Genomic DNA, 26,342 nt, shown 5'->3' on the forward strand with positions numbered 1-26,342 from the left:
TGGATCTTTGGTTCAGAGCTTTAGGCTCACAAGTCAAACTGCACATTTCTACAGATCCAATCTCGCTGGGTACCGACATCTCGTCTTGTGAGGTTCAGAACAATTGGTGAACACGAGGCTGAAAAGTCAAGTTGCAAACAGCTTCTAAGGTGGAATGCAGGGACGGTCTTGGGTGCAAAACTTGTTTCATACACCTTGAGTGCACGCTCAGCTACTAACCAGTGCTTGGCAGAACTGTAATTAGTTCTCTGGCGCACACCTTCCCTTTCAGAATGCTTTCCATTCTGGTTTTCAGGGAACTAGCTCGAATAATAGAGAGAAGGCAGCAGCGGAGAAAAAGAATCATTGAATCATTAAGGTTGGAAAAGACAACGGAGATGGTTAAGTCCAGCTGCCAGCCCATCCCCGCCATGCCCACTGACCACGTCCTTCAGTGTCACATGCGCACAGTTCTTGACCACCTCCAGGGATGGTGACTCCACCACCCACCTCCCCGGGCAGCCCATTCCAGTGCCTCACCACTCTTAGGGGAAGAGCTTTTTCCTAACGTCCAACCTGAACCTGCCCTGGTGTAACTTGAGGCCGTTCCCTCTTGCCCTATCGGTGTCACCTGGGAGAGGCCGACCCAAAGAGGTACCAGAAGTGAGAAAGCTCATCCTGCGCTAAGAACAGCGAGAAGGGTGGCAGCGGTGAAGTGGCACAAGAACCTCGAAGCGAACCAGAAGCAGCAGCCCGGAGGCCTCCTGAGCACCCAAGGCGCGTTCTTCACAACTCTAGATGAACGAGGAGATACCGACAACTCCCACCCAGCAGCAAGGCCAAGCTCTTTGATCGCTTTTCTTCCTCGAAGCGAGCGGAAAGGGGCGGCCCTTGGCGGCGCGGGGCTCTCTCGCCTCCCCTTCCGCAACGCGCCCCGCTCCGCCCCGCTCCACGGTGGGCACGGCCGGGCGCCGCTCCTGCGTACGGGCAGCCCCAGAGCCGGCCCTACGGCCGCTTTCCCAGCGGATCCTGAGGTGCACTCCTTGGCGTGGGGTTCGGGCAGGCCTTCCTCGAGGAAACCCCTCCCGCGGCAAAAAAATATCCTTGTTATTATTTCCTCCCCCGCACCGCGTTTAGAACGGACTCCCCTTCCCCCCAGTTTATTTTCCACTTTTCAGCATGGCCGTGGACTGGATCGGGTTCGGCTACGCCGCTCTGGTGACATCGGGAGGGTTCATTGGCTACGCCAAAGCAGGTACGGTGCTGGAAGTGCCTTCCGACCCTCTTCCCCGCGGGCGAAGCGGCTGCTCGCTCCGACAGCCCCCCGTCTCGCAGCTCCCGAGGGGGAGAAGTCAGTGAGGCTGTGCCGGGCGCTGATAGCGGCGGCTCGGGGCGCGGTGCCCTGGCGAGGAGCTGCTGCTGGGGCAGATAAGCCGCAGTCTGCCTCCTGCGGAGCGCCGATAGCTCAATTCGGCGTTGGGCGATGCGGCCGGACTGGCGTAGGTTTGCTTTCGAAATGCTCTTTTCCCGCTGTTAAGCCCGGTCCTTTCCTGGGCTCCTCGGCACGTGCTTAGTTTCCACCCTGCCGCTTTCACTTCTCCATCACTTCCCCAGTTTGCCCCGCTCCGGACAGAGGCATGGATTCATCCCCTCTGAAACTCTTTCTGCTCGGAAGGTCCTTAAACTGTCATAATGTTTGCAATACGAAGGTGTGTTACTTCGTTATGGAAGGCACCAAGAAGCATCCCAGTAGATAAGACCACCACGCAGGTGCTCATGCCCACTCCAGTTTGCTTTCTGTTGGCTTCCTTTTTCCTTTGGGCTGCAAGCAGAGTTCAGAGCAGGAGGGACAGTAGGATCATAGAATCGCTCGGGTTGGAAAAGACCTGAAAGATCATCGAGTCCAACCACAACCTAACCATACTGCCCTAACTCTAACAACCCTCCGCTAAATCATGGCCCTGAGCACCACATCCAAACGGTTTTTAAACACATCCAGGGATGGTGACTCAACCACCTCCCTGGGGAGCCCATTCCAGTGCTTAACTACCCCTTCTGTAAAGAAGTGTTTCCTGATGTCCAACCTAACCTTCCCCTGGTGTAAATACTGAGACCTTCAGTAACTGATTTCATCGGTGTTACTCTGAGGCCATCACAAAGTGGGAGATGCCTTACTGGGCAGGGAGGACGTGGTTGTGGGAATTCAGATCACGAGCAGTAAGTCCTGAACTCTCCATCTGCCTTACTGAGAGCATTCACCCCCCTTGTGGTCTCGTCGCTTCATTGCTCAATGCCTCCTATAAATCACCGATGTTCTGTAGCTCGGGATTATCACTTGTGCTGAGGACTTGATCCAAAGTCTAGGTGAGCCCGGGGTGTCTGACTCCTCTCTCTTACTTTGGAAACTTCTTGTTTGTGTAAATGCCTTCCCACCTAGTTCAGTTCTCATAGCTTTTTTTTTTTTTTTTAAATCTTAAACATGCAGCATTTAATGCTTCAATTTCACTACTTTTCAATAGAATCGTAGAATCACCAAGGTTGGAAAAGACCCACAGGATCACCCAGTCCAACCATCCACCCATCACCAATAGTTCTCACTAAGCCATGTCCCTCAACACAATGTCCAAACGTTCCTTGAACACCTCCAGGGTCGGTGACTCCACCACCTCCCTGGGCAGCCCAATAATACATTCTGGAATCATTGCATTGAAACAATGTACTTTTGTCTGCAAAAAGAAAACATCAATCCTTTCACTTTTTTCCTTGGTCTTTCTGCCGTAAACCTATTCATGGCTTAAGGATTTGAATACCGATGCTGTTTGTGCCTTGTGCAAGAGTAGCTGAACGTGATTCTTGGTTCAGGCCAGCATGGCCTTAAAATCTTAAAAGGCACCCTAACCCCCTTCCCCAGTCTAGTTTATAACAATGAAGATCCATGGTTTTTTGTTATTTATCGTGTTTTACAAAACAAGTAATGAGTTTGTTCTTGAGCTTCCAATGAATGTGTCATCTTTTCTTTATTCAGGCAGCGTCCCATCGCTGGTTGCTGGGCTGCTCTTTGGAAGTCTAGCTGGACTGGGCGCCTATCAGCTCTCCCAGAATCCAAGCAATGTTTGGATTTCTCTGAGTAAGTCTTTTTGCATTTTATTTACAAAGGAGTATATTTACCCTAAAACATCCGGATACTAAACGTGAACGCCTACAGGTCTTTGCTGAGGAATTAAACTGATAGTACTATAAATTTCATTTAAAACAGAGCTTTAAACTTGTGTTTAATGAAAATCTCTAATAGTGGCCAAATTCCAGTGCTTTCTCTGGAATATGAGCTGTCTGCATTGCTTAGCTTTTAGGCTGCTACATCTCAGATGCTCGTGGGAGTGCACTGTTGGTGTAATTCTTTTGCCAGTCCTTGTGTTAGCTGTATCTTCTCTCCGTTCCCCATCTGCAGAAGACATTGTTCCCACAGCATGTGACTGTTTTCTAATGCTAGCTGCGGTGCAGTCCCCCTGGACTGGCTGAGCTGGTGATGCCACCGTGCACCTGTCTCACACTGGGGTATTTGGAAGATCACAGTGCAAGGGACATTCTAGTAAATTGATGTCTAACCTCTGCGTGTCCTCTTTTTGGCTGGATCCAGTGTTGGGTATCCAGCATGAGTCTGGAGCATTTCAGGAGGAGAGATTTCCCTGCAGGCTGCCTGTGCCCCCAGCAGGTTATTTTCTTATTGCTGAGAGTAGCAGAGATTGTGATCGGCTTATTTTTATGTATGACAAACGTGTGCAGGTTTCTGGAGCTTTAACAGAGAAGCAAGCTTCAGGAGTTCTATTTCTTCTTCCTCCTCCTCAGAACCGGAGCTCCCCTTTGAGAAGCCAACTACTGAGAGTCACTGCTTACTCCATGCTTAAAGGGCCGCCACTGACAGAGCGTTCATTTGCTTATAGCACCTCACTCTTTTTTTCATACATATGAAAGTCAGAAGTGAAAGGGGAGGGCCCAGCGTTTCTCTGTTTTAGCACTGTCTGCAGTGCAGCCCACTCCCATTTCCCCAGCTACTAGACAGGTCAAAGGCTGTGCATAGCCATGCCTCATCGCCTGGCATCAGCTGTGAGTGTAGGCAGATGAACTGGACTGAGACCGAGTATTTTCCCAAATGTCAGTGACAGTCAGTAATTCAGTAACACTGAGGCTTTTTTCTTCTCCTTTTCATGCCTGCAGGCTTTTGGAGAAGGTATGTTTTAGCCAAAATTACATTTGGTTTGATGTGCACATTCTGAATGCTGGCTATTGATCGGAGCTGGGGGCATTTGAATACTGAAATAATTCTCTTCTTGTTGGATTGTGGTCCCAGTGTTTTACACGTGTAGTTACATGAGACTGTTAGATGTCAGTGGCGATATTTAGCGTAGCGTTAGGGAGGAGGAATGCCGTGACTAGGGGGTGAGAATGAGCTGGGCCTGGCCAGCCCAGCTATCACACAGAAACAGCGCAACCAGATAACACGTTGTTCCAATCACCTTGTTACATGCAGCTGTTACCCCCGGGTAGCAGCTACACGTTAAGCATTTAATCGGTATCATTTCCATACAGTTTTCTTTGGAATTTCTTCAAGATCCAGTGTCCTAGAGATTGCCCTTTCTATTTTACTATTTGGGTGAAACTACTTCACTTTTCTCAGTGTCAGGTGGTCAGGGTGGATAGCTATCTCTCATCTTAGCAGTAGGTGAAGCAGGGCTGTAAAGGGCTGGTGATAGATAAGAAAATGCTATCTCCCTCTTACAAGAGATGGGGAAATTACGTGTACAGGTTTCGTGTTTTGCTGGGAAAGACTCGAGTTCCAGGGCAATGTGCTGCAGATTATTTCCAGTCTCTAAAGAAGCACATTTTGACAGACAAGCTTGCAGAGTGTGTGTGCAGCAGCACAGGGCGCTGCATCTGCCAGAGCTTGGTTCAGAATATCCCCTCTTCATGCACTGAGGCACTCCAAAATGTACACAGTTTATTTTCCTTTTTTTTTCTTTCTTTTCTTTCCTTTTTTTTTTAATCCATCGTGTGAAGTAACCCTTTCCGCTTTCTACGTGGTGATACTCCTTATTCCTGTGCTGAACTGTAGCATCTCTCTTACACGTGTACATCTCTGCTGACCGGACTCTTTAATCTTTCATTTAAGTTACATCTGGAACACTGACTGCCGTAATGGGAACAAGATTTTACAACTCTGGGAAGTTCATGCCTGCAGGGCTGATTGCTGGTGTCAGGTACAACATGCCATACTCTTTTGTTGGGTTTGGTTTTTGTACTTCCTTAAGTAAACTGAGATGGAGGAAACCATATTTTCTGCATCTTTTTTTGTTGCTGTGCATCCTTTAACATGGGAAATATTTGAACATGAGTTGACAAGTTATCACTGTTGATTAATTCCGTGAATTTACCGGGTGTTTTTTCACCTTGCACAGTTTGCTAATGGTTGGAAGATTAGCGCTGAAGATGTTGGAGAAGCCCCATGAGAAGTAACTGCTCGTTTTACAGCTTATCACCCGGATGAGGAAACCTGATAATGACACTGTGTGAACGCAGAAGCAAGCAGGTTGGGGTGGATAGTTTACTTACAAGGTGAAATGAAATACATTTATTTCAAGGATCTGGTAGGGCTCTTACTGTGTAGTGAGAATTTGGTCCTGGTTGCTTTTTTGAAACACATTTCAATGTATTTTGACACTTTGGATTTTTATATTCCAGAATATACTGATGTCATATATGAAGTAAAGTGGATTTGTAATTAAGCAAGCGACCGTGAGGTGTCACCAGAAATAGCTAGCTGAACACAGCACTGAATCTCATGACTTTTATACTGAGTACTACAGTATGCTTTACCTGCTGTATTCTGAGTTGATACATCACGTCTGTATAACGCCAAACAAATCTCATCTTTTTATTGTGAAATGATGCTGAAATGTTGCTTTTCTACAAGTAAAACCTGTTGCAAACCTTTATTTGGTATGTTTTTGTGACCCTTTCTGTGTGTATGGGGTATATTTTATTTTTACCTTCTTGTCCTTACCTCAGTCAGTGCAGCAGACTGCTCTGTGAGTGTTGTCTTTTGATGGTATTCGAAAACCACTTTTTAAATGGAAGAGCAGAAGATTAAATTAGGGGCCTTCGTTAACACACTAACTTTTATTGATTTACAGTCATTGGTACACTGAGTACTTGTAACTCACAATCTAAAGTGATATTTTATGTAGTGACTAAAGATTTTACTTTGGGACCTCTGTGCTATGAAGGATACCAAGCCTTTGTCAACAGCATGACCTATAAAAAAATATATAACTTAAATGTCATGCAACTACTTCTCATTTTGTAGCGCTGAAAGGAGTATATAACAATTCTCTCAGGAAGTACCTAAAGCTGATTTGAAACCACTTAGTTACTCTCTTTCATTGGCCACTTCCAATGGTGTATTTCTTGTTCTGAACATTTCATTTAACAGTGTTGGGCCTGAGTGACAATTCCATTGTTTTGGATCAATGGAAACCCCCATGGTAGTAGATTGAGCGTTGTTATAGTAGAAAGTAATAATGAAGGTGGATCTATAGATGCTGGGCCAATCGTGCAGTGTTTTATTAATTCTCTTAACAAAAGTTATCAATTTAATTCCAGGTTTTCAAACATATTTCACACGGTGACCTCCCTTGTTTCTGGGCACTTAACCCATAAACAACCCGTTCTGCAGGGAGCAATGCTGAAAGCATGTAAAACCATGTCTGAATTTCTATTCTCAGTTAAATCGCAGTCTCTTTTGACTGTGCTGTAAGTAAAACCTAATGGAATTTTTGTAAGGGCCTTAGAATATTTTTAATCCACTGTATGTAGTTGAATGGAAAATTCCATCCCTGCTATGAAATTTTCTTGAGCGATTCAAGAATAAAATACATTAATACTCTTAAAAGCTGAGTATTAGGCAATTCTACAAATTCTACTTCCTATTTTATTGTGTAGGGTTTTGGTGTTGTATTTCTCTTCCACTAAAGGTGGTATCTACATAAACTGAGATCGTTGCTTTTGCACTGAATTCATCCTGTGACTGCGCCATGGCTTCAGAGGAGCTCTGTGCTCTGTGGTTCTCTGTCAGGTTGTATCTGGGTGTAATATTTTCAAAGAGTGATGTAACTTTTATTTATTTATAGGAAATGCAGTGTTAAAATAATTAAGCTGTGGCTAATCTTTTCAAAGCAGACTCTGAAACTAGAAAAAAGTTAGTTAAATATTGTTGATGGTGGATAGCACGAACTGGAAGGAGTACTGCTTTTTTAGACGGGGAAAAGGGAAACTACATAGACTGAGTTACCAGACTCGAACAAGTCAGAGTTTAGTTCTGCCTCCAGAACTCAATAAATACATCATAGTAAGGACGGAACAAAAGAATTTAGGTCAGCAAATCCTTATTCTGCAGACTGAAAGCCCAGGCCTCTATTCCGCATGCTACTGTCACATTCAAAGTGCCACACAAAGAGCTGGGTGGCAACACGTAATGTGAAGTACTTCATCCCTCTCCTGAGGGCCTGGAAGGCTGCAGGAAGGAATTTTGTATTCATCTTGGTTGATAAATGATCTTTTGAAAGCAGGAGTTAGCTCTAGACTTCGTCCAGGTGTACAAGAGTCTCTTTAATAGTATTTCCCATACGTCCATACAAGAAAGATATAAAACTATTAGGGAGCATCCAAAACCAGGCTATGAAGATGATGGAGGGTCTGGTGGGCAAGGTGTATGAAGAGAAACTGAGGGCCCTTGGTCTTTTCTGATCAGAGCAGAGGAGCTGAGGGGAGGCCTCATGGCGGCTGCAGATCCTCACAGGGAGCGGAGGGGCAGCACTGAGCTCTGATCTCTCCCAGGAGAGGCCTCCATAGCTCAGGCCATGAGCTGTCCCACAGAGGGGATCTTGCCTGGGAAGCCACCAGAGAAGAGATTGCAAAGTGCCTGAAACAGGTGGGAATAGAAGCAACTATTTTCTAGTTTTCTTTTAAAGCTACGTAGTAACTGATAAAGATACAGAATCCGTCCTGAAGCTGAGGAATGGAACCTGGGATGTCCCCGGTTGGGTGGAAAACCCATGAGGCAGCCTAAACTTCACTCATGCTATATGTTTTCTCTGGGGCTAGCGCCAGGTCTATTCACATTCAGGATCTTACTTGTGGTCTCCCAATTACTCCTTAAAACCTTGAAGTGGTGCTTTATTCTTCCCAATGAGTAGGCACTGCTGGAGTACCATTGCTGGATCTCTTCTGGCTGAAATGAGTCGCTCACACTAGGGCAGTGCCAGAGATGTGCTGAGAATGTTACAAACCACACAGCTGGCTGTAATGAAAGTTGTTTTGGGGTCAAAATCTTGTACACTTTGGTGCCTCAATGGTGCTTTACTCTTTACATATACAGGATAGAGACCTGGAATAAAGCAGTGAAGTACTGAGGTTCAATGGCAGCATTGAGTTGAGGGGAGGAAAAAGTCCTTTTACTCACCTGTGAATGGATGTCACACCCTAAACTGTTCTTTCAATTCATATGACTTTCACGGCTAGCAAAATCCCTTTCATTTACAAATAAGTTGTGTAATTTAGGAATCCAAGTAAGCTTGTGCTGGTGGAACAGGTGCCAGTCTTTCAGTGTAGCAAAGGAAAATGAGAGGATGGAAATGTTTCGAGTGAAATGGTTTAGAGGGGAAGTAGTCATGGGCCATTCTTCTTTACCCCTTGTTCTAAGAATATAGTCAATATCTGTTTTTAATGCAAAGCATATCCTCTAGCTCTCCTTCTGCTGCAGGCTTTGGAAGTGCCGTTTACCACGTCCCAGTTCTGTCAGTCACTGTGCTGGAGCTGCTGGCACTCTGTCATCCCTGGCTGAGGGGCAGTCTGTGCTGAAACTAATATGGCCTGAAGTATTCAGCAATTATCATTTCTGTGGTGGTAAAATTCCTAGCTTCTTGGCAATGTATTCATGCTTTCTGACTGAACAATTTAATCACCTGGAAAAATGAGAGGGGAAAAAAAGGTCAGGAGAACCTCCAGGCAGTGACAGCAGGAGGAGGAGAGTCTTTGTTCCTCCAGAATCCCTACAAGAAAAAAATGGCAAAGCTCTGCATCAGTAGTGGCACGGAGACATCCAGATACGTCTCCTCTCCCGCTTCCTTGAAGTGCCACAATGGAGCAGATCAAAGTGCTCGGGCTTTTGTGCCGTATCCCCAGCTCAGTTCACAGGTGACTTTGGATGCTTTTTGTATTCCTGTGCCTTTCTTCTCAATATGTGAATTGGAGATAATGTTTTCTTTCTCCTCCCCTGCACACACTGTTTTCTACATCCCTGACGGTGCATGGCATTACACGTTCCCTGCCCCAGAAGCACGGAGCAGTAGGTTTGATGCCAGCTTATTGCTAGTAACTAACACAGTCTGTCCTTGTTATAATTTGATCCTCTTTTAAAAAATAGAAAGAAAAATTACAGAAGAGTTATTTTGCTTCTATCATTACGTTAAACGTTAGCATTTCATAGTCATAGAATATTCTGCGTTGGAAGGGATCGAGCCCAGCTCCTTGCGTAGTACACTGAAACCCCCTCCTGTAAGGACCATAAGTTGAGCTGAATTTTAGTATTAATACTTAACATATTTCATTTTCAAAGATGATGAAAGGATTCCAGATTTGGGAAGTGAGATTAGGAGGAGGATGGTTGCTTCTGTGAGCCCAGTGACACCAAAGGGCAACAGTGCTTGCTGAAAGCACCGCTTCCCAATTTCCTCATTCTGTGGAGATTCTTCCACTCTTTTCCCAGTGTCCGGGAGAGCTCTGTGCTGGTGCCACCCCATCTCTCCAAGCAGCCTGCTGGCAGAAACAGCCCCCTGCTTCAGGTGTGCTGAGGTATGAACAGTGCCCTGATGTGCTGAGCAAAATCCGAAAGCAAGTGGCGTGTTCCCTGTGCTCCTTTGTGATCTGGTCCTGCATATTCGTGCTGAGTTTTTTTTTTTTTGCTTGATTGTTTGTTTTGTTTGCTTGCTTTTATTTTTGCTTTGTCGTTATTTATTTTTAGTTCGGTTTGGGTTTGGTTTTTCGTTTGTGTGCGCCGGGGGGCCGGCAGAGGGCGGCAGTGCCCCTTCGACGCTCTGCTGAGCGAGGGGGAGGCCGGGATGAGCAACCTTGAACCGAGCTCCCCTGCCTCTAAGACAGGGTTCCCCCCGCCCTCAGCTGTCAGGTTTGGGTTGCCGAGGGCTCGCTCAGGCCAGTGCGAGAGCCCGGCCGCTTCTCCATCGTGGCTACGGGACCCACCAGGAGTGTTACAGCATCCCAACCAGCGCTGTTAAGGAGTGCAGAGCAGCCGCACGAAGAACAGAAATAAAGCCCCCCATCCCCTCCTATGCCTGAAGGAAATCACTTCCCAAGCGCGTTTGAAGCCCAGCTTCTCCCACGTGCACTTTTGCATCAAGAAGCAAAATCTGCAGGTTCAGCCAGCCTGAAGAGTGAGCAGAGGGGTTTAGCACTGCAGATCTCATCCTTCAAGCACTCAGAGGGATTTTTATCTGTTAAGAAATAGATAAACATTACAGCTTTACAGTATATAACCAGGGAGAGGATGCTGGATATGTATCTTTGAAGGTCAGATGCTTGCAGCGCTGCTGTGACCGTAGGAAATGGCAACATCTGCTGTTACCTGCAGGCATCCCATAGGCAGGAGAGTCATTGGATGTGCTGAAATTCCCCCCTCTGCTCTGTTCCCCAATATACCCGTCCAGAGCTTCCTCCGGGGATGGGCCAGGTGTGCTCCATCAGCATGCAGCACCACTGCCAGCAGTGGAAGGAAACACACAACAGCAGGAGAGAAAATAGATGGAAAGCAGCAGGAACAAAGTAAATGCTGTTAAGTTCTGCATGGACATTTCCCTTTGTGGAGGTTCCCAGTAGTCTGTGAGATTACAAAACCTGCAATACTCTGAGGTGAGATTGGGGTTGGTTCACTTACCTAAGAAGAAACAAAGCCTATACTGGAAGGCAAGGGAAACATTTTGTGATGTGTTTAAGAACCCAAGGGCCAATGACAAAGGGCACAGCGGCAACCCTAAAATCCTCTAAGTGTATCATAACCCCTAATCTGTGAATATAATCCTCCACATTCTCCAGCTACTTACACATCCCCAGTGTTCAGCAGTGCATCAGACACTCCGCCCTAGAAGCCAGAATTTATTCCCTATAGTGGATGCTAAAGGGCTACAGGCTTTTCTGAGGCAGAAGAGGCAGCAGCCTGCAATTATTCCTTTTTTGTTAGCTGTTAGTTTTGGAGTACTGGGAGTGGTGTGTTAGAAGAAGACAGAAAACAGCCACAGACTGTGTTAGATATGTTTGAGTCACAGAATGAAACCCACAGGGCTCCCTGTGGAATCTAAGCTTATCTCAGGAGTGCTCCTCACAGATGAGTGTGACACCCACTGTTGTCACCTATAGACACACAGAGTTCCTTAGATAGCATTCTCTGTGAGGACAGAGCAAAAGATCTGCTAAAAGAAGGTGTTAGAAGCACTCAGATCCTTCCCTGTCAGCCTTAAGCAGGGTGTGATGCGCGTGTTAGCAATACAACGGGAAAGAGGAGAGTTAGATATTTAAATGGCCGTGTTAAGACATATCTAATTAGCGCTATTTGTTCTTCTTTCTTTTTATTTCTTTTTCTCTCCGTAGGAGCAGTGAGTGCAGACAAGGAAGAGATTTGGGGGAAGAAGGGTGACGGAGGTCAGCCTCCTATTAATTGCATCTCGTTTAGCTGGGTTACTGCAGCTGACCTCATTCCAATCTTTAATTGACATCTTGATTTAAAACCCGGGATGGCAAAACCATGAAAGCTCTGGGCCTGATTTGAGTTACGCTGCATTCATCATCCTCTTTTTCTTTATCAAACACGCATCAAAAATTGAGGAGAGGGTTTTGCACTTTGTTTCCCTTGACCCTAAGGGGAAATAAGTTCGTGCAGCTTCTTTGGGAGTAAGGGAAAGAGATAAACGCCAGATGATTACGCTAAAAAAAAAGAAGAGTGGACCATCTGGAGCAATGTGAAGATGTTGCTCTAAATGAAGGCTTCTGAGAAGGTTCTCTTACTTATCAGTGCTGTCCTGTGTTAGCTGCCCCCTCCAAGCATCTGTCCTCCCGTCCGGAGATTTTCAGCAGAGATATCTGTTAATGAGATGAGTTTCGAGGACTGTGATTGGAGTAAATCTATTTGCAGAGCTCGCAAAAAGAAAACTCTCAGCGGAGAACATAAGGAGAAGGTATTTTTGTGTTAATTTCTCTGGAGGTCATTCTGAAATTTACGGAGGAGAAAAACAAGGCATTGAGCTTTCCTGTGGGTACCCCTGGGAACAAGACTGATTCAGGCTCAGCTTAATCACCGTGCCTGGGTAAACTAATATTCAGCAACACACCTCAATTTGCTGTGCAGTAAGGCAGCACTTATGGTACCCTCTGCCTTCAGACAAGGGAGTCTGAGGCACCTCTACCCTGTGAGGGTGCGAACCAGAGCAACCTGAGATCTCAAGCCGCCAGTGCTCCTTTCCTTCTTGGTCAGGAAACTTCCTTAAACCCCAGCAGTCCCCTCTGTATGGGAAATGATGGTCAGCACAGCTTTGGCTTGAGAGGTTGCATGGAGCAAAACAGGTTAATTTTAGGCTAAAATTCCCAACTGTGCTCCATTGTTTGTGCCCACAATAGAGCCATCTGCGTGGCACCCAGCCAGGAGAGGTGGCAACAATGCTGTTTGCTCCCACATGCCTGAAGAAGTCACAGAGATGCTTTAAGGCACATCAGCTGATGTGGCTTTCAGGGCGTGGGGTTCAGCTGGAAATAATCCAAACTCCATCCCACATTGCTTATGCCTTCTGCAGACTGAGGAGTAGGCACCAGCGGTCCTTACTACATCACGATTCATGCAGTCTGGCCACATCCACCCCGCTACCCTTTCTGGCATAAGATTTGAAATTCCTGTCACCTTCAGCTGAATTTCTCAGGGATTCAGATAAACCTACAGGAAAGTGCACAAATGCCAGCAGCCTGTCTCAGGCAATACATGAAATTCAGGTGACAAAATCAAATGCGATTTCTTTCTTCAGAATTATGGCAGGTGCAGCATGGCGAAACTACCGTAACACACTATAAATTTGAATGAGAGAAGATGTGGCAAAAGAAAGGGAAGGTGGCTTTGTTCAGGTCATGCACCTAATGAAAAATAAACAGCAGAAAGCTCGCTTTTATCAAGTTTGACCAAATTTTAGATTTCTAGCTGAACTGCTGCATATACATTGAGCCCATGGTGCCCTGCCAAGGGTTATAGCTTCTTCCCACCAGAAAGCTGTGGTGAGTCTCCCCGGGAGTCATATTTGACTAACAACTGCAGCTTGTGGCCCTCAGAAGTAGACACTGTTTTCCCTGACATTTGTATGTGACCACATCGTGCATACAAGGATAAAGGCTGTGCTTCAAGGAAACGTATCTCTGAGGAGAATGAAAAAAGCCTTTGATAACAAATCACGTCTGTTTCTCAAGTAAATCTCTGATCTGAGGCAAGAAACCCTATGTAATTAAATTTTATTTTCCTATGCGTAATTAAGACAAAACTCATGCCTATGGTGTAGATTCTCCTTCTCCTTGCAGCCTGCATCATAGCTTAGAGGAGATTTCAGTGCTCTCTGTTGAACTGTAGTAGAGACAAAGGAAATTTTAGAGGACAAATGAAGGATGTGCTCGAAACCCAGCTATGTTAATTTGTGCTCTGCTCTGTATTGATCTCGCTTTCTGCTTCCGAATTTGGCGTGGGCTCTGCAACCCTGCCACAGGCAGATTGCCATGAAAGAGTTTTGTCTGCTTTTACCCGGCGGCATTGGATGCTCTGTGGTTCTGATACCCACTTGCTATATCAATCTCGCAGACTTACTGCCCTTTCACACCCTGATCTACAATCACAGCAATCTGCCCGTCCAACCAGTCCAGTAAAAACTGTCCAACGTTCCCTGGAAAACAAAACAAAGCAAACCAAAACAGATGGCTTGCAAAACGTCGCTTAGTCTTTTTGCACTGCCATGTTTCATCCTGCAGAATTGCTGATAGTGTTACAGCTTCGAGTTTCTCCATATTAATTGCAATGATATTTTTCAGTCTTTTCCTGCCAGCCAAGCTGCTGACTTCTGATCAGAAATCAAGTGTGCTAGAAAGACGTGGACTGCTGTCAGCTGGCACCAGTCTGCTGTGCCACGGAGGGAAGCGTGAGGTGCACAACAGCTGGGAAGGGAAGGGAAAAGTGTGTACTGACATGCTGATGTATGATATATATGAAAATATGTGGTAAATAGGTGCATAAAACCCCCTATGGTTCATATAAAACACTGTGCTGGGGCTGAGTTTCTGGTTGGCTTCTGCTCTATATGGGAACCCCAGATTTCAGTGGCTGTTGTGGTAAATGCTTGTGATTCTCTAATGCAATAGTGAATTCCTGGAGAGAGACGAGGTGCCCCAAACACTTTGTTCCAGGAAAAAAACTGTTCTGGGTTTTGCCTCCTGCGTAACAAAAAGGGAGCAAATGCCAGAGCAGTCATCCAGGTAACTCTATTGCTTGGTGCTTGTTTTATGCCACCTCTCTTTGGGGCATCTTCTAAAAACTGAGGTTTATTCCAGGTCTTGACTTCTCCAGCCTTTTCTGACACTTCCTTTGAATGTCTTCATCTTCTCTAAGGCAGCAAATTTTGATTCTCCTTTTTCTCTTCCCCTCCCTTGAGCCTCCTGGAGAGAGCACAGAAATTGCCTCTACATATTGATCAGCCATTCCTTCCCAACTAATTTCTGTTTTCTCTCAGGCCATCCAGCAGTCTTGGGTGATTTAAATGTAAAGACTGTACAGACTATATGTTTCTTCCCCTACTGGAGAAATTTTTCTTTGTACATACGTTGGGCATGGCAAAGCCCTCCTGGCCTTGAAGATGATCTGAATGTAAGCAGATGATCAGGACTCTGTTATCATCATGTGATACCAGACCAGAAATTCAGCATCTCTGTTTGTATATTCAACATCCTCAGCTGTGTACCCTGCCTTGTTCAGTGCTGAGGTCTAATTGAGATCTCTCTGTAGCATCAGGTACTGAATATGGCCTGACCAGCACCTCTGGAAGTCTCCTTGACCTCATATGGATCTCCCCATATATTGTGCTGTCTGTCCAGAATTAATCTGGATTCCGTCCAGTGGAGAGAAGTGGCCAATACCTCTAAACTACATGGAGAAGAAGGTCCCATGGCATGCATCATCTTTGTATCCTGGTGGAAATGGCGTGGTCATAATCCATGCATTACAGAAAAAGAGAAAGCTCTTCCCTGCAAGCTATTAACATAAGCCAGCTGTGCGGCAAGTCTAATTTGAGAAGAGTAAGCTTTGAGGTGGTCAGCAATATCAAGGATGCCTCAGAAGCTTCTTAACTCTGGGTCTTAATGAAGGTTTCACTAGGACTTCAGGATGTCAAAACTGTACAGCTCATGAGAAAGGGCATTTGCTTGTGAGGAAGAGGGAAGACCTGAGCTCCAGCCCTCACTCAAAATAAAAGCTCAGTATTTTAGTAACACGTTTTCTAACAAGGCTTTAAAGAAGGGCAGAGTACTGACATGGGGAGACAAGTCAGTAAGCAAACTTCTGGAGCAGCCATTTACTGAAGTGATGAACAAGGCCTTTTCACTTGGAGCCTTCCCTTCATTTCAGTGTCTTTATTTTAGCTTGGTCAATGACTTGTTCGTTAGAAATAAGAAATGAAATAAGAGGTTTAAGAAGCAGAAAACATATTTTTCCTACCTGTCTGGTTAACAGATTATCTCATGAATGACAATTCCCTTTGTTTAATAATTCATCTGACTCTAAATACAGAATGTGTTTTCATACCTTCTTCTTCCACATCCAAAGCATTTAATATGACTTTATTTAATAGCAGAAAACAATGCTGCCTTTTTGCACATTATTATAACCTAATTTCTACCCAAAAGCAATTTAGCAAAACTCCTAGGGAAGGAATTGAATTAGCTAGTAAATACAAAACATCATTTGCCAATTTGTGATATAATATGAGGTAAACATTAAGTGTTAGAGTAAAAACTGTAGTTGTTTAAATGTGCTGCACGGTAAGTTATCAAATACAAGAGAGTATGAAATACAGCAAAAGGCTTCGGGTGCTATGGAAGAAATCTCAGCCGTTGCCAACTAGAGGAGTCAACTGCTCTCTGGGAAAATGATTAAGCACGAACACAAAGTGGGAATAAAGCAGATCACTTTAACCAAGGTCACTCACTTCCTCCTTTAAGTGTCAATTAAATGACTGCTTAAATCCCGTGCACATAAATCGCTCCACCCAGCTCATTTCGCACAGCAGAAGGCAGGGAGTTGATGTGTCCCTGTGGCCACAAAAGAGGAGGAGGGTAACCCGCTAGTGTTATTGCTGCAGGCTGCAGCTTCAGTTCACCTTCATCCATTCCTAGCCCTTTCTCGCTAAGGCCTTCCATCAAATGTTCACTTTGCTTCCCATTTCTCTCCGCTGCACTTTTGAGAAGTGAAGCACCTCTGACTGCTGCTTGGCTTTCCTCTCCCCAACACCCACCTCTTTGTTCATCCCGTTCATGTTCCCCAGGGATCACACATGCCAAAGAGCTACTTGTGAAACCATCACCTGTGTGCGGCCGGTGTCATTCCAGCATTATGCACCCTGCCCATATTTCATACGAACCACTCCAGCCCACGTGCAGCCCGGCACTCCTGCACGCTTGTGGCAGTTTCCAGTTGATGCCATGCTACCTGCTGCAGCCACATCTCCAGCAGCTGGAATGGCTCTGGCTCCGCGGTGCTGAGGGAAGCACTGCGTAGGGGATTGAGGTTAATAGGAGACAATACCTGGGCCATTAAAACATGTTGGCTGCTGGTTAATGCTACCGCAGTTGTGACCAGTGGGAATGACTCAAGGCAGGTTTGTCCATCTTGGATGAAAGGATTAACTGTGGAGTTGGGAAGCCTTATGGCTTCATTTATTGGGGGAGTTTAACACAAAGAGCAGAATTTGCATCACACAAGGCTACTATGAATCTAGTCTGAGAGTATTTACTGAGGGAAAAGAGTTAATATTTTCTCCTCCCTAGCTGTCATGAAAATGAGTCATAATTTAACTACGGGCCATTTTCTATGCCAGATGAATGGTACCTTGGTATGTGAAATGATAAAAACAATGAAAAGACAAAAATGTCACATTCCAGCGCTCTAATCACAATGTTCTTCCTTCCCTTCATTGTGTTCTCCTTTCTTTTCAGGTGTGAAATGAATAAAACAAAGCCCAAGCAGCTCACCTTTTGAGATGTCCATGATTTCAGGACAAGTGCCTTGTGCTTTTTTTTTTGGCTTGCCTTTGAGTCTTCCCATCACAATATTGACTGTATTTAATTTCTCTGTGGAATCAAATCTAGTTAAGTCCAAAATCTGAAAGTAAATGCACTAACCTGGATATGTAAAACACCTTAGAAATGTGATTAAAACCAGCCTAGCTTTTCATGGTAAATAATAAAAGTTACGCATCTGATAGAGATACATAGTTGAACGCTCCCAGTGAGTGCAGTGCTGTTAATATCCTCCTTTGTCCTGCTTCTTACTAGAACAAGAGCACACTGATACATCTTACAGTGTCCCACATAAAGTACGTGGGGCACAGGCTGATGTGTACCATATTAGACTCCTGTTTCTGTAATGTCCTTAATAAACCTGCCCTACTTTCTTTCTCTTCTAATATTAGAAGCGCTTAGCCCTGTAACACAGACTTATTAATATTCAAAGAAATATTCTCCTATTACTAAACAGTCCTCAGCCATCTACTTTTGGTCATGAGCCCCGTATTAAAAGGTGTGTGTCCAACAGACACACATGCAGCTGAAGTATATATTACCATGTGCGCTAGAGGAGAGATGTGTGGCACCAGCAAGCTCTCTGTTGCAGCCCTCCCTGCAATAAAATGTCATCAAGTTCCTCATGAAGGTGTATTTGATCAAACACAGAGTCTGCACCGGTTCCTAAAATAGTAGCTGTGTTGCTCCGGATGATTAAGATCTGATGCCTGATGATTTGTAGTTCTCTGAGCTGTTAAAATACTTCTGAAGAAACATTCACCTCTGAAATAAAGTTCCTTTGAAAACGTGCGTTTTCATTTCAGGAGGAAGATTAAGCCTTGCTTAAATATTAACAGGAATTTCTGGTGTGGAAATTGTTTATTTTCAACAGGGTGTCAGTGTTGAGCTGCTATGATTTCAAAGAAGATCTGAAGAAACATAACCTCATTAAATCTGGTGCCTTATTGCCTGTCTCAGTTCGCAGACTGTCTGAGAGAGCAGCTCTGCCCTGATTGTCCCGTGGGTGGCAATTCAGCCCTGGGTACCAGAGACCAACCAGCTCCTAGGAACCAGACCTCCTTGAGGGAGGAAGGAACAACCCTCAAACTCAAGTCAGCTGATGCTGAATGATGGCACATGCTGGGCATGGTGAAAGAGGAAGGGGAAACGATTAATTTCAAGAAGGAAGTCTTCAGCTTTGAAAAACCTAAGAAATACCTTGTTGACTAGGAGGGAGGGAAAGAATTAAAGCTGGCTGTTTCTTTCTGTGCATTCCATGTGTGATTACACGGGAATGAAGCACCGAGGCAGGCTATCGCTTCTGCACAGCACCTAACAATAGCTGTGGCAAATAGGTACTGCCTTTATGGCGAAAGGAGAAGTCTTCTATGGTAAATAGGTAAAGGAAGCACATAACATCTATTTCAAAATACCCCTGTGAGCTATGATTAAAGAACCAGTGCCGTGAATGCATGACACCCTCATGCACTGCACAGTGTAACCTCTGCACCCCATGGATAGGGATGCTCCCACCCAGTGAGACAAGAACCTTCCAAAAGTGGACCAAAGAACTCCAAATAATGGTTTTGCTATTTCAGCTAAAGGAGAATTTGCAAAGAGCCGGAAGTCTAGAAACTGCATGGGATTGATTTTACCCTTTGAACAAATAAAGAGCATATGATTGAGCATTATCAATTTAACGAAGAAAAGTCACAGGCCAGGTAATGCAGGATGAACTTCAACATGATCACATCAGTACAAGTGGTGAATCTAAAGCCTCATATTTAAATATTAATGTCCTAAAGAGCGTGATTTTAAGGAAGCAATAGCTGTGCAGAGACATTGCAAATATCTGAAGGCGTGTATGTTCATGCCATGGTACTGGATTAGACCAAGCCAATTATTTTTCTTAATCTTTGTTTTCTCAGTGCATAAAAAGGAAGGACTTTTTGAGTAGCCTTTTTTTTTTTTTTTTTTTCCTGTTCAGGATAAAAATATTCACAAACCAATTTATGAGCCATAAGTTCGAAGCTGAAATGGAAATAAGTGAGGAAGACTGCGTAGGATGACAGGATCGTACTTCAGGTTTGAGGGGACTTTGCGGACAGTTAGATGGGTTCAGCTCTTCCCAGGAAATGATACTCCAGAGATTCAGCATCCTCCCAGCTCTTGCAGTGCCTGTGCTTGTTGTAACAAGTACAAAAAATTTCTCACCTATCCTGACTGAATCACTGAGCCTTTGTCCAACAGCAGCAGGTTTTCCATTGTGAGCTGATTTGCAGTACACTGGAGGGCTCTCCAAATCTGCAGTACTTAACATTCATTATTCACGCAGACCTATTTCCCTTTAAAACTCGTCCCATAACTGACTCCTTCAAGGCTTCCTGCAAGCCCCACTGTAGTCCTCCCCACTTCCAGAGAGAGGACACAGACAAGAGGACAAGTGCCTGACTGCAGAGCAGAACATCCTTTTATCCATCTGCTGTCAAAGTGCTTTTTACCCAACTGAACTCCTTCACAACACGTGTTGCTTGGAAAGCCTCAAAAGCCTTGACGTTGCACATGCTTGCAGTCACGCGCTCCCCCGTGACTAATAAATCAATGGTGCTCTGCTGCCTTCATCCTGAAGAAACATCTCAGCTGCCCTGTGAATGGTGTGGAATGTTCTATTGCTTTAGTAATAATCACTTCCGCAGCACATTACAGCTATTTCCACAGTGCTTAACAAGTGTGATGTGGCACTAACTGCAGCTTAGGCGCAAAACTATTTTTCAGAATTAAGAATTTCAATATGACTCATTGAGTGGAAAAATACAGATCATGGCCTGAACAAGCGAATAGCCCGTGAGAAAGGGCTCGAGTTAACTTGGGAGCACAAGTAAACTGCCACTAGCTTCTGCATGCAGCTAGAAGAAACTTGTTTGTGAGAAACTGCTCTGTAGATGTAATCAAGCATCCTTGCTTTCTGTGAATGACCTTGCTTATACTGATACGCGATGCTTTATTGTCTCCCGCTGTTATATATATGGTCACGGTACTAAGGGGGGTTAGCAGACTTCTTGCTGGCTGCCACCAGTACCTGCTGGGTACTGGTGCAGGGTACTGGTACTGGTCCCAGGGCAGGCACTCTCCTGGCTGCCTCCGCTAACATGAGTACCTCTTCATTAAACTGATGAACTTTGCGTACTTTCTTGGGGATCAGTAAACCTCACGCAGAAGTGCCGGTGCTTTTGCATTACGCTTACTCACCCTGTTATAATCTTTTTCTGCATGGTACTAATATGAGAATCCCCTTCTCCACGTGTCTACTTATGCCTGACAGCAGCCATGGATTTGCTAAGGCAGCTTAGTAAGATTTAGCTACTGCTGTCCAGTCCTTTGCATTCATCCAGGGTCTCGGGATGCCTGGCAGGAGCACCTGCAGCAGCTGCAGCTCTCTAGGAAAATGCCATGTTACTGACCTGTGCCTGACAGGAGCTCATGAAAGCCAGCTAGGCCAAAACTGCAAGGGTCTACAAGTTGAGTACACCATTTCAGGTGCTCAGTTTCTCTCAATACCCACAGAATAACAAGTTCTCAAGACCCAACAAATAACACTCTACTTGAGCATCAGTTACTACTCACATAAAGTGGGAATGCTCATACTTGTTTATCTTCCTTCACTAGATGTTTACATAATTAAAGAGTGGAAACTGTGCTTGCTTAAATCCTTCTGTGTGCCTTGATGAACAGAGTGCCGATAACTTCCAAAGTTTCTTGTTAGTAATGTTGTTTCTTAAAGCCTTGCTAGTTTCCTTAAAGCCCATCCACACGTGGCATAGATATCTTGTAAAGAATGGCTTTGGAAACTGGAAAAGAATAAACTGGAAATATACTGAACAGGCTAAGAGAGTCTGGGTATGGACAAAACTCCCACTGAAAAGAATGATAAATAGCACGTGCTGTACTTTTTTTCTAGTGTCCTCCATTGCACATTGGACCAATGCTACTAGTGTTAAAGCAATTCCCATCCTTCTATCCCACAGCAAGACCCCACTGTGGGTTGCACTTCTCAGGGATGAATTTCACATGATCACAGCATCACTGAATCATAGGGGTTGGAATGGACCTCTGGAAATCATCTAGTTCAACTCCTGCTAAAGTGGGTTCCCTGGAGAAGGTTGCACAGGAAAGCCTGTCCACAGGAGACTTCACAACCTCCATGGGCAGCCTGCTCCAGTGCTCTGTCAACCTCACGGTAAATAAGTTTTTCTCAGTGGAAACGTATTCAAAGAGACATTAAAATGAAATGTATGGCTGATCAGATTTCTGTTTGTCTGAGAAACTGCAAGTTGCATTATATTAGATGTAAAAAAGGGCTTGAGCAACACAGTTCACACATCATTTCTAGTGTGGTAGATGACTCAGTAAGGCTGAGTGGGAGAACCAGACAGGTCTGAATCACCACTTTTTCCTCGTCTCTGAAACAGTATTATCTCCAAGCAAATGATTTCCAGACTAAAAGACGCAGCAGTTCAGTAGTGGCAATCACAAACCTCACGCCCCAGAAGGAGCCAACTGGTTAATGGAAATTCACAGCTGCTTCGTATTTGAAGACACTGATGTATGTAGAAGGAAATTAGTCAATTAATCTCACAATTCTGGAACTTGAGAAGTATTTGGAGACACAGTGAGCTCCATTTCATGATTTCACAGAAGCCATGTATTATTTAGCTCTTTCTATTGCTCAGACTGATGCATGAGAAATGCAGCTGTGGAGTCCGACGGGAAAAATGAGAAAGACCACATTTCAAGAACAGAGAAGTAAGAAAGAAACAATTTGGGTTTCCGGTGTTCTATCAAACAGATCTGCATTTTTCTGGTGAATTCAGTGGGCAATGAACAGAAACCTGTGCAATACGTGGGAAGACCTTCACACATTTTGACAAGTAGATTGAGGAATTTTATCTGCTAAGAGATGACTGCATTTGGAAGACCACCAACATTCTGCATTTTCCTTAAGCCAACTAATAACAAGCATTTGCACATCACGTATGCTTGATTGATCCTGTCATACCCTCCTGTATCTTTTAATATCTAGTACTTCCAACTTACTAACTAGATTGGTAATACTAAAATGAAGTACAAAGCTAAATAACAGTTGAACAAAAATAATTAAATGAAAAGTAAAAATCAAACAAACAAACAAGGATTTCTGATTTTTACAATATCAAAATTTAATAAAGAAGAAACCAATACTGTTCTACAGAAATTACCTGAAAACATATGAAATTCAACTGAAAAAGCAGTTTCAAATCTTTGCAAACAACGTTAACAGACTTCTGTAGAGGGGATATTAAGTTGGGATTTCTCACATAAAGTTGATGATGTACAAGGATATACACTGCATAGTAAAATGATGTGGTGCTGCAAAACTCAACTGAAATATGTAGTAGGATCAAAATGGTAATGGTAATACTTTCATTGCTTTATTGCTGACTGCTTTCATTTACAGAATTCAGAAATGCAACTTTATGCTTTATGGTAGTCATTTATTTCAGAATGAGAAGTAGTCCAAAGAACTACGTTCTTCATTGCTTAAGGACAAAACTGTTTTCTATCAGAGAAATCCACATGTGTATATTCCTTGAAGGAAGCTGCAGCAACTGTAAGAACGAAATGCTGCCTCTCTTGACAAGACTGACAGACTTAGGAATGGAAAGACATCAAAGATAAATGGAACACATGAGACCTCAAAGTTCCTGGAGTACACGCAACCCAAGGAGCCTCAGTTCCAGCTAGATGTGTTTTCAAAGCAGAGCACTTCAGTGCTGCCTTAACCTTTCTTGCACTGCTCAAAAATATCGACTGGATTTGATAGTGCTTAAAGTCAGCAGTAAGTAGCCAGTACAAGTAGTGATGTGGATTTGACCGTAGATGCTGCTGTCAGTGATGATTGCAGTTGCCTACATTGCAGTGGGACCATACTCTACGTTACTCAGAAGCTTATTGTTCTGCTTTGGCTTCTTTTGGGTACTCATGGGGACAGGCAAGCACAGTGTGGTCGTCCTATTTCACAGTTAGCTGAGGAAGAATAGCACCTTGCTCTTGTGCAATCTGGTGTGGGTCTCCTGCAGCTGATGGGGCATACAGCCCAGTGCAGGTCCAGTCATTCGCATCTGGGGTTGCTGTGGGTTCTCATGCCCAGCACCCTGACCATCATGGTGGGCTTCTGCTGGACTTGCTGCGCTTTCAGCACCCTGTCACAAAATCGGTGAAGGGTCTGGAGGGGGAGACGTAAGAGGAGCAACTGAGGTCCATTGGTTTGTTCAGCCCAGAGCAGAGGAGCTGAGGGGAGGCCTCATGGCAGCCTGCAGCTCCTCATGAGGGGAGCGGAGGGTCAGTGCTGAGCTCTGCTCTCCAGTGGCAGGGACAGGACCTGAGAGAACGGCATGGGGCTGCATCAGGGGAAGGTCAGGGTGGAGGTTAGGGAAAGGCTCTTCACTAGGTCAGGCCCTGGAACAGGCTGCCCAGGGCAGTGGTCAGAGCTCCAAGCTGCCAAAGTTCCAGAAGTGTTTGGACAACACCATCAGACACTGGGTTTGAATCTTGAGTGGTGCTGCGTGGAGCCAGGACGTAGGCTCAGTGATCCCTGAGGATCCAATTCGAGATATCTTATGATTCAGTGACTCAAGGAAATGCCACACAACTGTGGTTAATGGACAAATGGCTGCAGCTCGCGTTCCACCTGTAGGGAGCCGCAGAGCACCCGTCTCCCCTAGGTCAGTGCTACCAGTGCATGGAAAGCACAGCATGCTCAGCTTCTTTTTGCCACACAGCAGGGTTATTTCAACTCCTTTTGTCTTTCCACCCTTCTTTATTCCATCCTTCCTTCCTTCCTGAAAGGAAGCGGTAGAAAGGCAGCGCGTATGGAACACGATCCCTGCCCCCTTGGTGGCAACAGGCCGCCCACCGCCGCCATTTTCGGCGCCTCCCGCCCGCCGCGCCCCCAGCCCCACACCCGCGGCTCGGCCTGCTGGGCGGGCCCAGAGCCGGGGGGGCGGGGCCAGGCGTGCGGCAGCCACCAATGGTGCGGCGGGGGCGGAGCGGGCCGCCCGGGGAGGCGGCCGGCGGGCGGCCGCGGCCGACATGGCGGGGGAGCGGCGCTGCCGCCCGCGGTCGAGCGCGGGATGGTGCGGGCATGGCGGCGCTGCTGAGGCGGCGCGGGGCGGCGGCGAGGCCCGCTGACAGCGGGGAGCAGCGGGAGCCGCGTCCCCTTCCCGTCCGCGCGGCGGCTGCCCTCGGGTGCGGGCGGCGCTGAGGGCGAGCGGGGGGCGGCCGCGCGCCCGCGCCGCCGCCATGCTGCCCGGCGTGGGGGTGTTCGGCACCGGGCTGACGGCGCGGGTGATCGTGCCGCTGCTGCAGGCGGAGGGCTTCGCGGTGAAGGCGCTGTGGGGCCGCACGGCCGAGGAGGCGGAGGAGCTGGCCAAGGAGATGAGCGTGCCCTTCCACACCAGCCGCATCGACGAGGTGCTGCTGCACCAGGACGTGGACCTGGTGTGCGTCAACCTGCCGCCGCCGCTCACCCGCCAGGTCGCCGTCAAGACGTTGGGTGAGCGCGGGGCCCCTCGGGCGGGGGGACGGCGGCGGCGCGGGCGCTGCGGGCGGCTCCCGGGGAGCGCCCGGCTCGGGGCCGCGCGGGTGGGCGGTGGTTCGCGGAGGACCTGAAGCGACGCTGCGCGTTGTCCCTCTCCGAGCGTCTGTAGCCGCTCCCCGTCGCGCGCTGGGCTTGCGAATGATGCTGGGAGGCGGTGTGCCCGAGCCCGTAGCTTGCTGATGCAATCTGCTAGCGACGGAGCGAAAGAATTGAAACAAAAAGGTGTTCGCCGGGAGCGGTGCCGTCCCCGGTTCTCTTTCACCTCCGGTGACTTTGGTTTCCTCCGGTGTCGGCTGTTTGCCTGCCCTAGAGGTAGTAACGCCGACTGAACAGCCTCGGGCTCCCTGTTGTTTCAGAGAGAAATTTCTGCCGCTCGATCTTAACCTGTATTTCATGGAAATGGAAGTTGTGGGGTGTCGAAGCAGGTGACGGCGACGGATGGGAGCCGTGGTTCCCGAGCGGCAGCTCTCCCTCCGCCTCGTCCCCGGTCCGTTCCTGCTCGGTGGGAGCTGCCGTGCCCCGGGGTGGGTTTCTGCCCTGCTGCGAGGGAGCGGCGCAGCGTTCATCAAGTGGGGCTTCAAGATCCTTTGGCCAGCAGGGACAGTTCCTTCCTACGATAGGGAAAGGATGTGGGTCTTTGTAAAAAAAACAAACAAACAAAAAAAAAACAACGCCACATCTTTCTTTTTTGGTATGTTTTCCTCTTAGGGCTTCATGCAAGAAGCACTGTGTGCTAGCCAGTGATAGGACATGGGCAGCTGTAGCAGAGGTTCTGCTCGTAGAACCTCGTCTTCGAGAGGGCTGAAAGCGATGTCCTGCATTGCAGCAGATTGAAGAAAGCCAGTGTTGTTCATTGATACACCCTGGTCTGGTTTCCATGTGGGGAGAGACATATCTGTCCTGGAAAGCTGCGGAGTCCGGTTTTTTTCCTAACCTATATTTTGCTTTTTGAAGTCCCTTGCTGCTAGAAATGCTGTTTTCAGGCAAGGAGGTTTCGTTATCAAAAAGCAAGAGCCCGGGGCAGCAGCCGGTGGGTTTCCATCGCGTGCCCGTGTTTGCACTGTCAGTTCTCAGTGCCTTCAGCCCGCTGCCTTCTTCCTGGCATGGGCGCTGGAGGTAGCGTGGGGCCAGGCAGGTGTCCTCACAGCTGTGTGGGCTCGGGCAGTGCCACAGGAAGCGTGCGGTTGTGGTGTTGTTGCTAGTGCTGTGACATATAGGCACGTATTGCTGCTTTATGCTTATTTTGAGCACAGTGCCCCAGCCCTTCAACCACTACTACAATGAAAAAGTGTGAATTCAGCCCTAGCTCAGGAAG

General features: G+C 46.4%; 2 protein-coding genes across 3 annotated transcripts in view; both read left to right on the forward strand.

Moving 5' to 3' along the window:
• Nucleotides 1-910: 910 nt before the first annotated feature.
• Nucleotides 911-5,969, forward strand: TMEM14C (transmembrane protein 14C). The gene is made up of 4 exons (XM_015275973.4): nucleotides 911-1,234; nucleotides 3,005-3,106; nucleotides 5,147-5,234; nucleotides 5,433-5,969. The coding sequence occupies exons 1-4, from the start codon at nucleotides 1,159-1,161 to the stop codon at nucleotides 5,488-5,490; spliced, it is 324 nt and encodes a 107-aa protein (XP_015131459.1). The 5' UTR covers nucleotides 911-1,158; the 3' UTR covers nucleotides 5,491-5,969.
• An 18,514-nt stretch (nucleotides 5,970-24,483) lies between these two features.
• GFOD1 (glucose-fructose oxidoreductase domain containing 1) overlaps nucleotides 24,484-26,342 on the forward strand; it is a 70,109-nt gene continuing 68,250 nt past the window's right edge. The window contains exon 1 of one of the 2 annotated variants that reach the window (XM_001232577.6): nucleotides 24,484-24,982. In XM_001232577.6, the coding sequence (XP_001232578.1) occupies nucleotides 24,730-24,982 (253 nt within the window). In that variant the 5' untranslated portion in view covers nucleotides 24,484-24,729. The remainder of the gene's footprint in view (nucleotides 24,983-26,342) is intronic. The other variant, XM_046930208.1, reaches the window with a different exon arrangement.

Source organism: Gallus gallus, chromosome 2 (genome assembly GCF_016699485.2).
Source record: "Gallus gallus isolate bGalGal1 chromosome 2, bGalGal1.mat.broiler.GRCg7b, whole genome shotgun sequence".
Lineage (NCBI taxonomy): Eukaryota > Metazoa > Chordata > Aves > Galliformes > Phasianidae > Gallus > Gallus gallus.

Excerpts from the sequence above, each read along its gene's own strand:
- TMEM14C (XM_015275973.4), top strand. The coding sequence starts at position 1,159 with ATGGCCGTGGACTGGATCGGGTTCGGCTACGCCGCTCTGGTGACATCG. Across the intron at positions 3,107-5,146 it reads CAATGTTTGGATTTCTCTGA|TTACATCTGGAACACTGACT; the intron begins GTAAGTCTTTTT and ends CTTTCATTTAAG. Across the intron at positions 5,235-5,432 it reads GGGCTGATTGCTGGTGTCAG|TTTGCTAATGGTTGGAAGAT; the intron begins GTACAACATGCC and ends CACCTTGCACAG.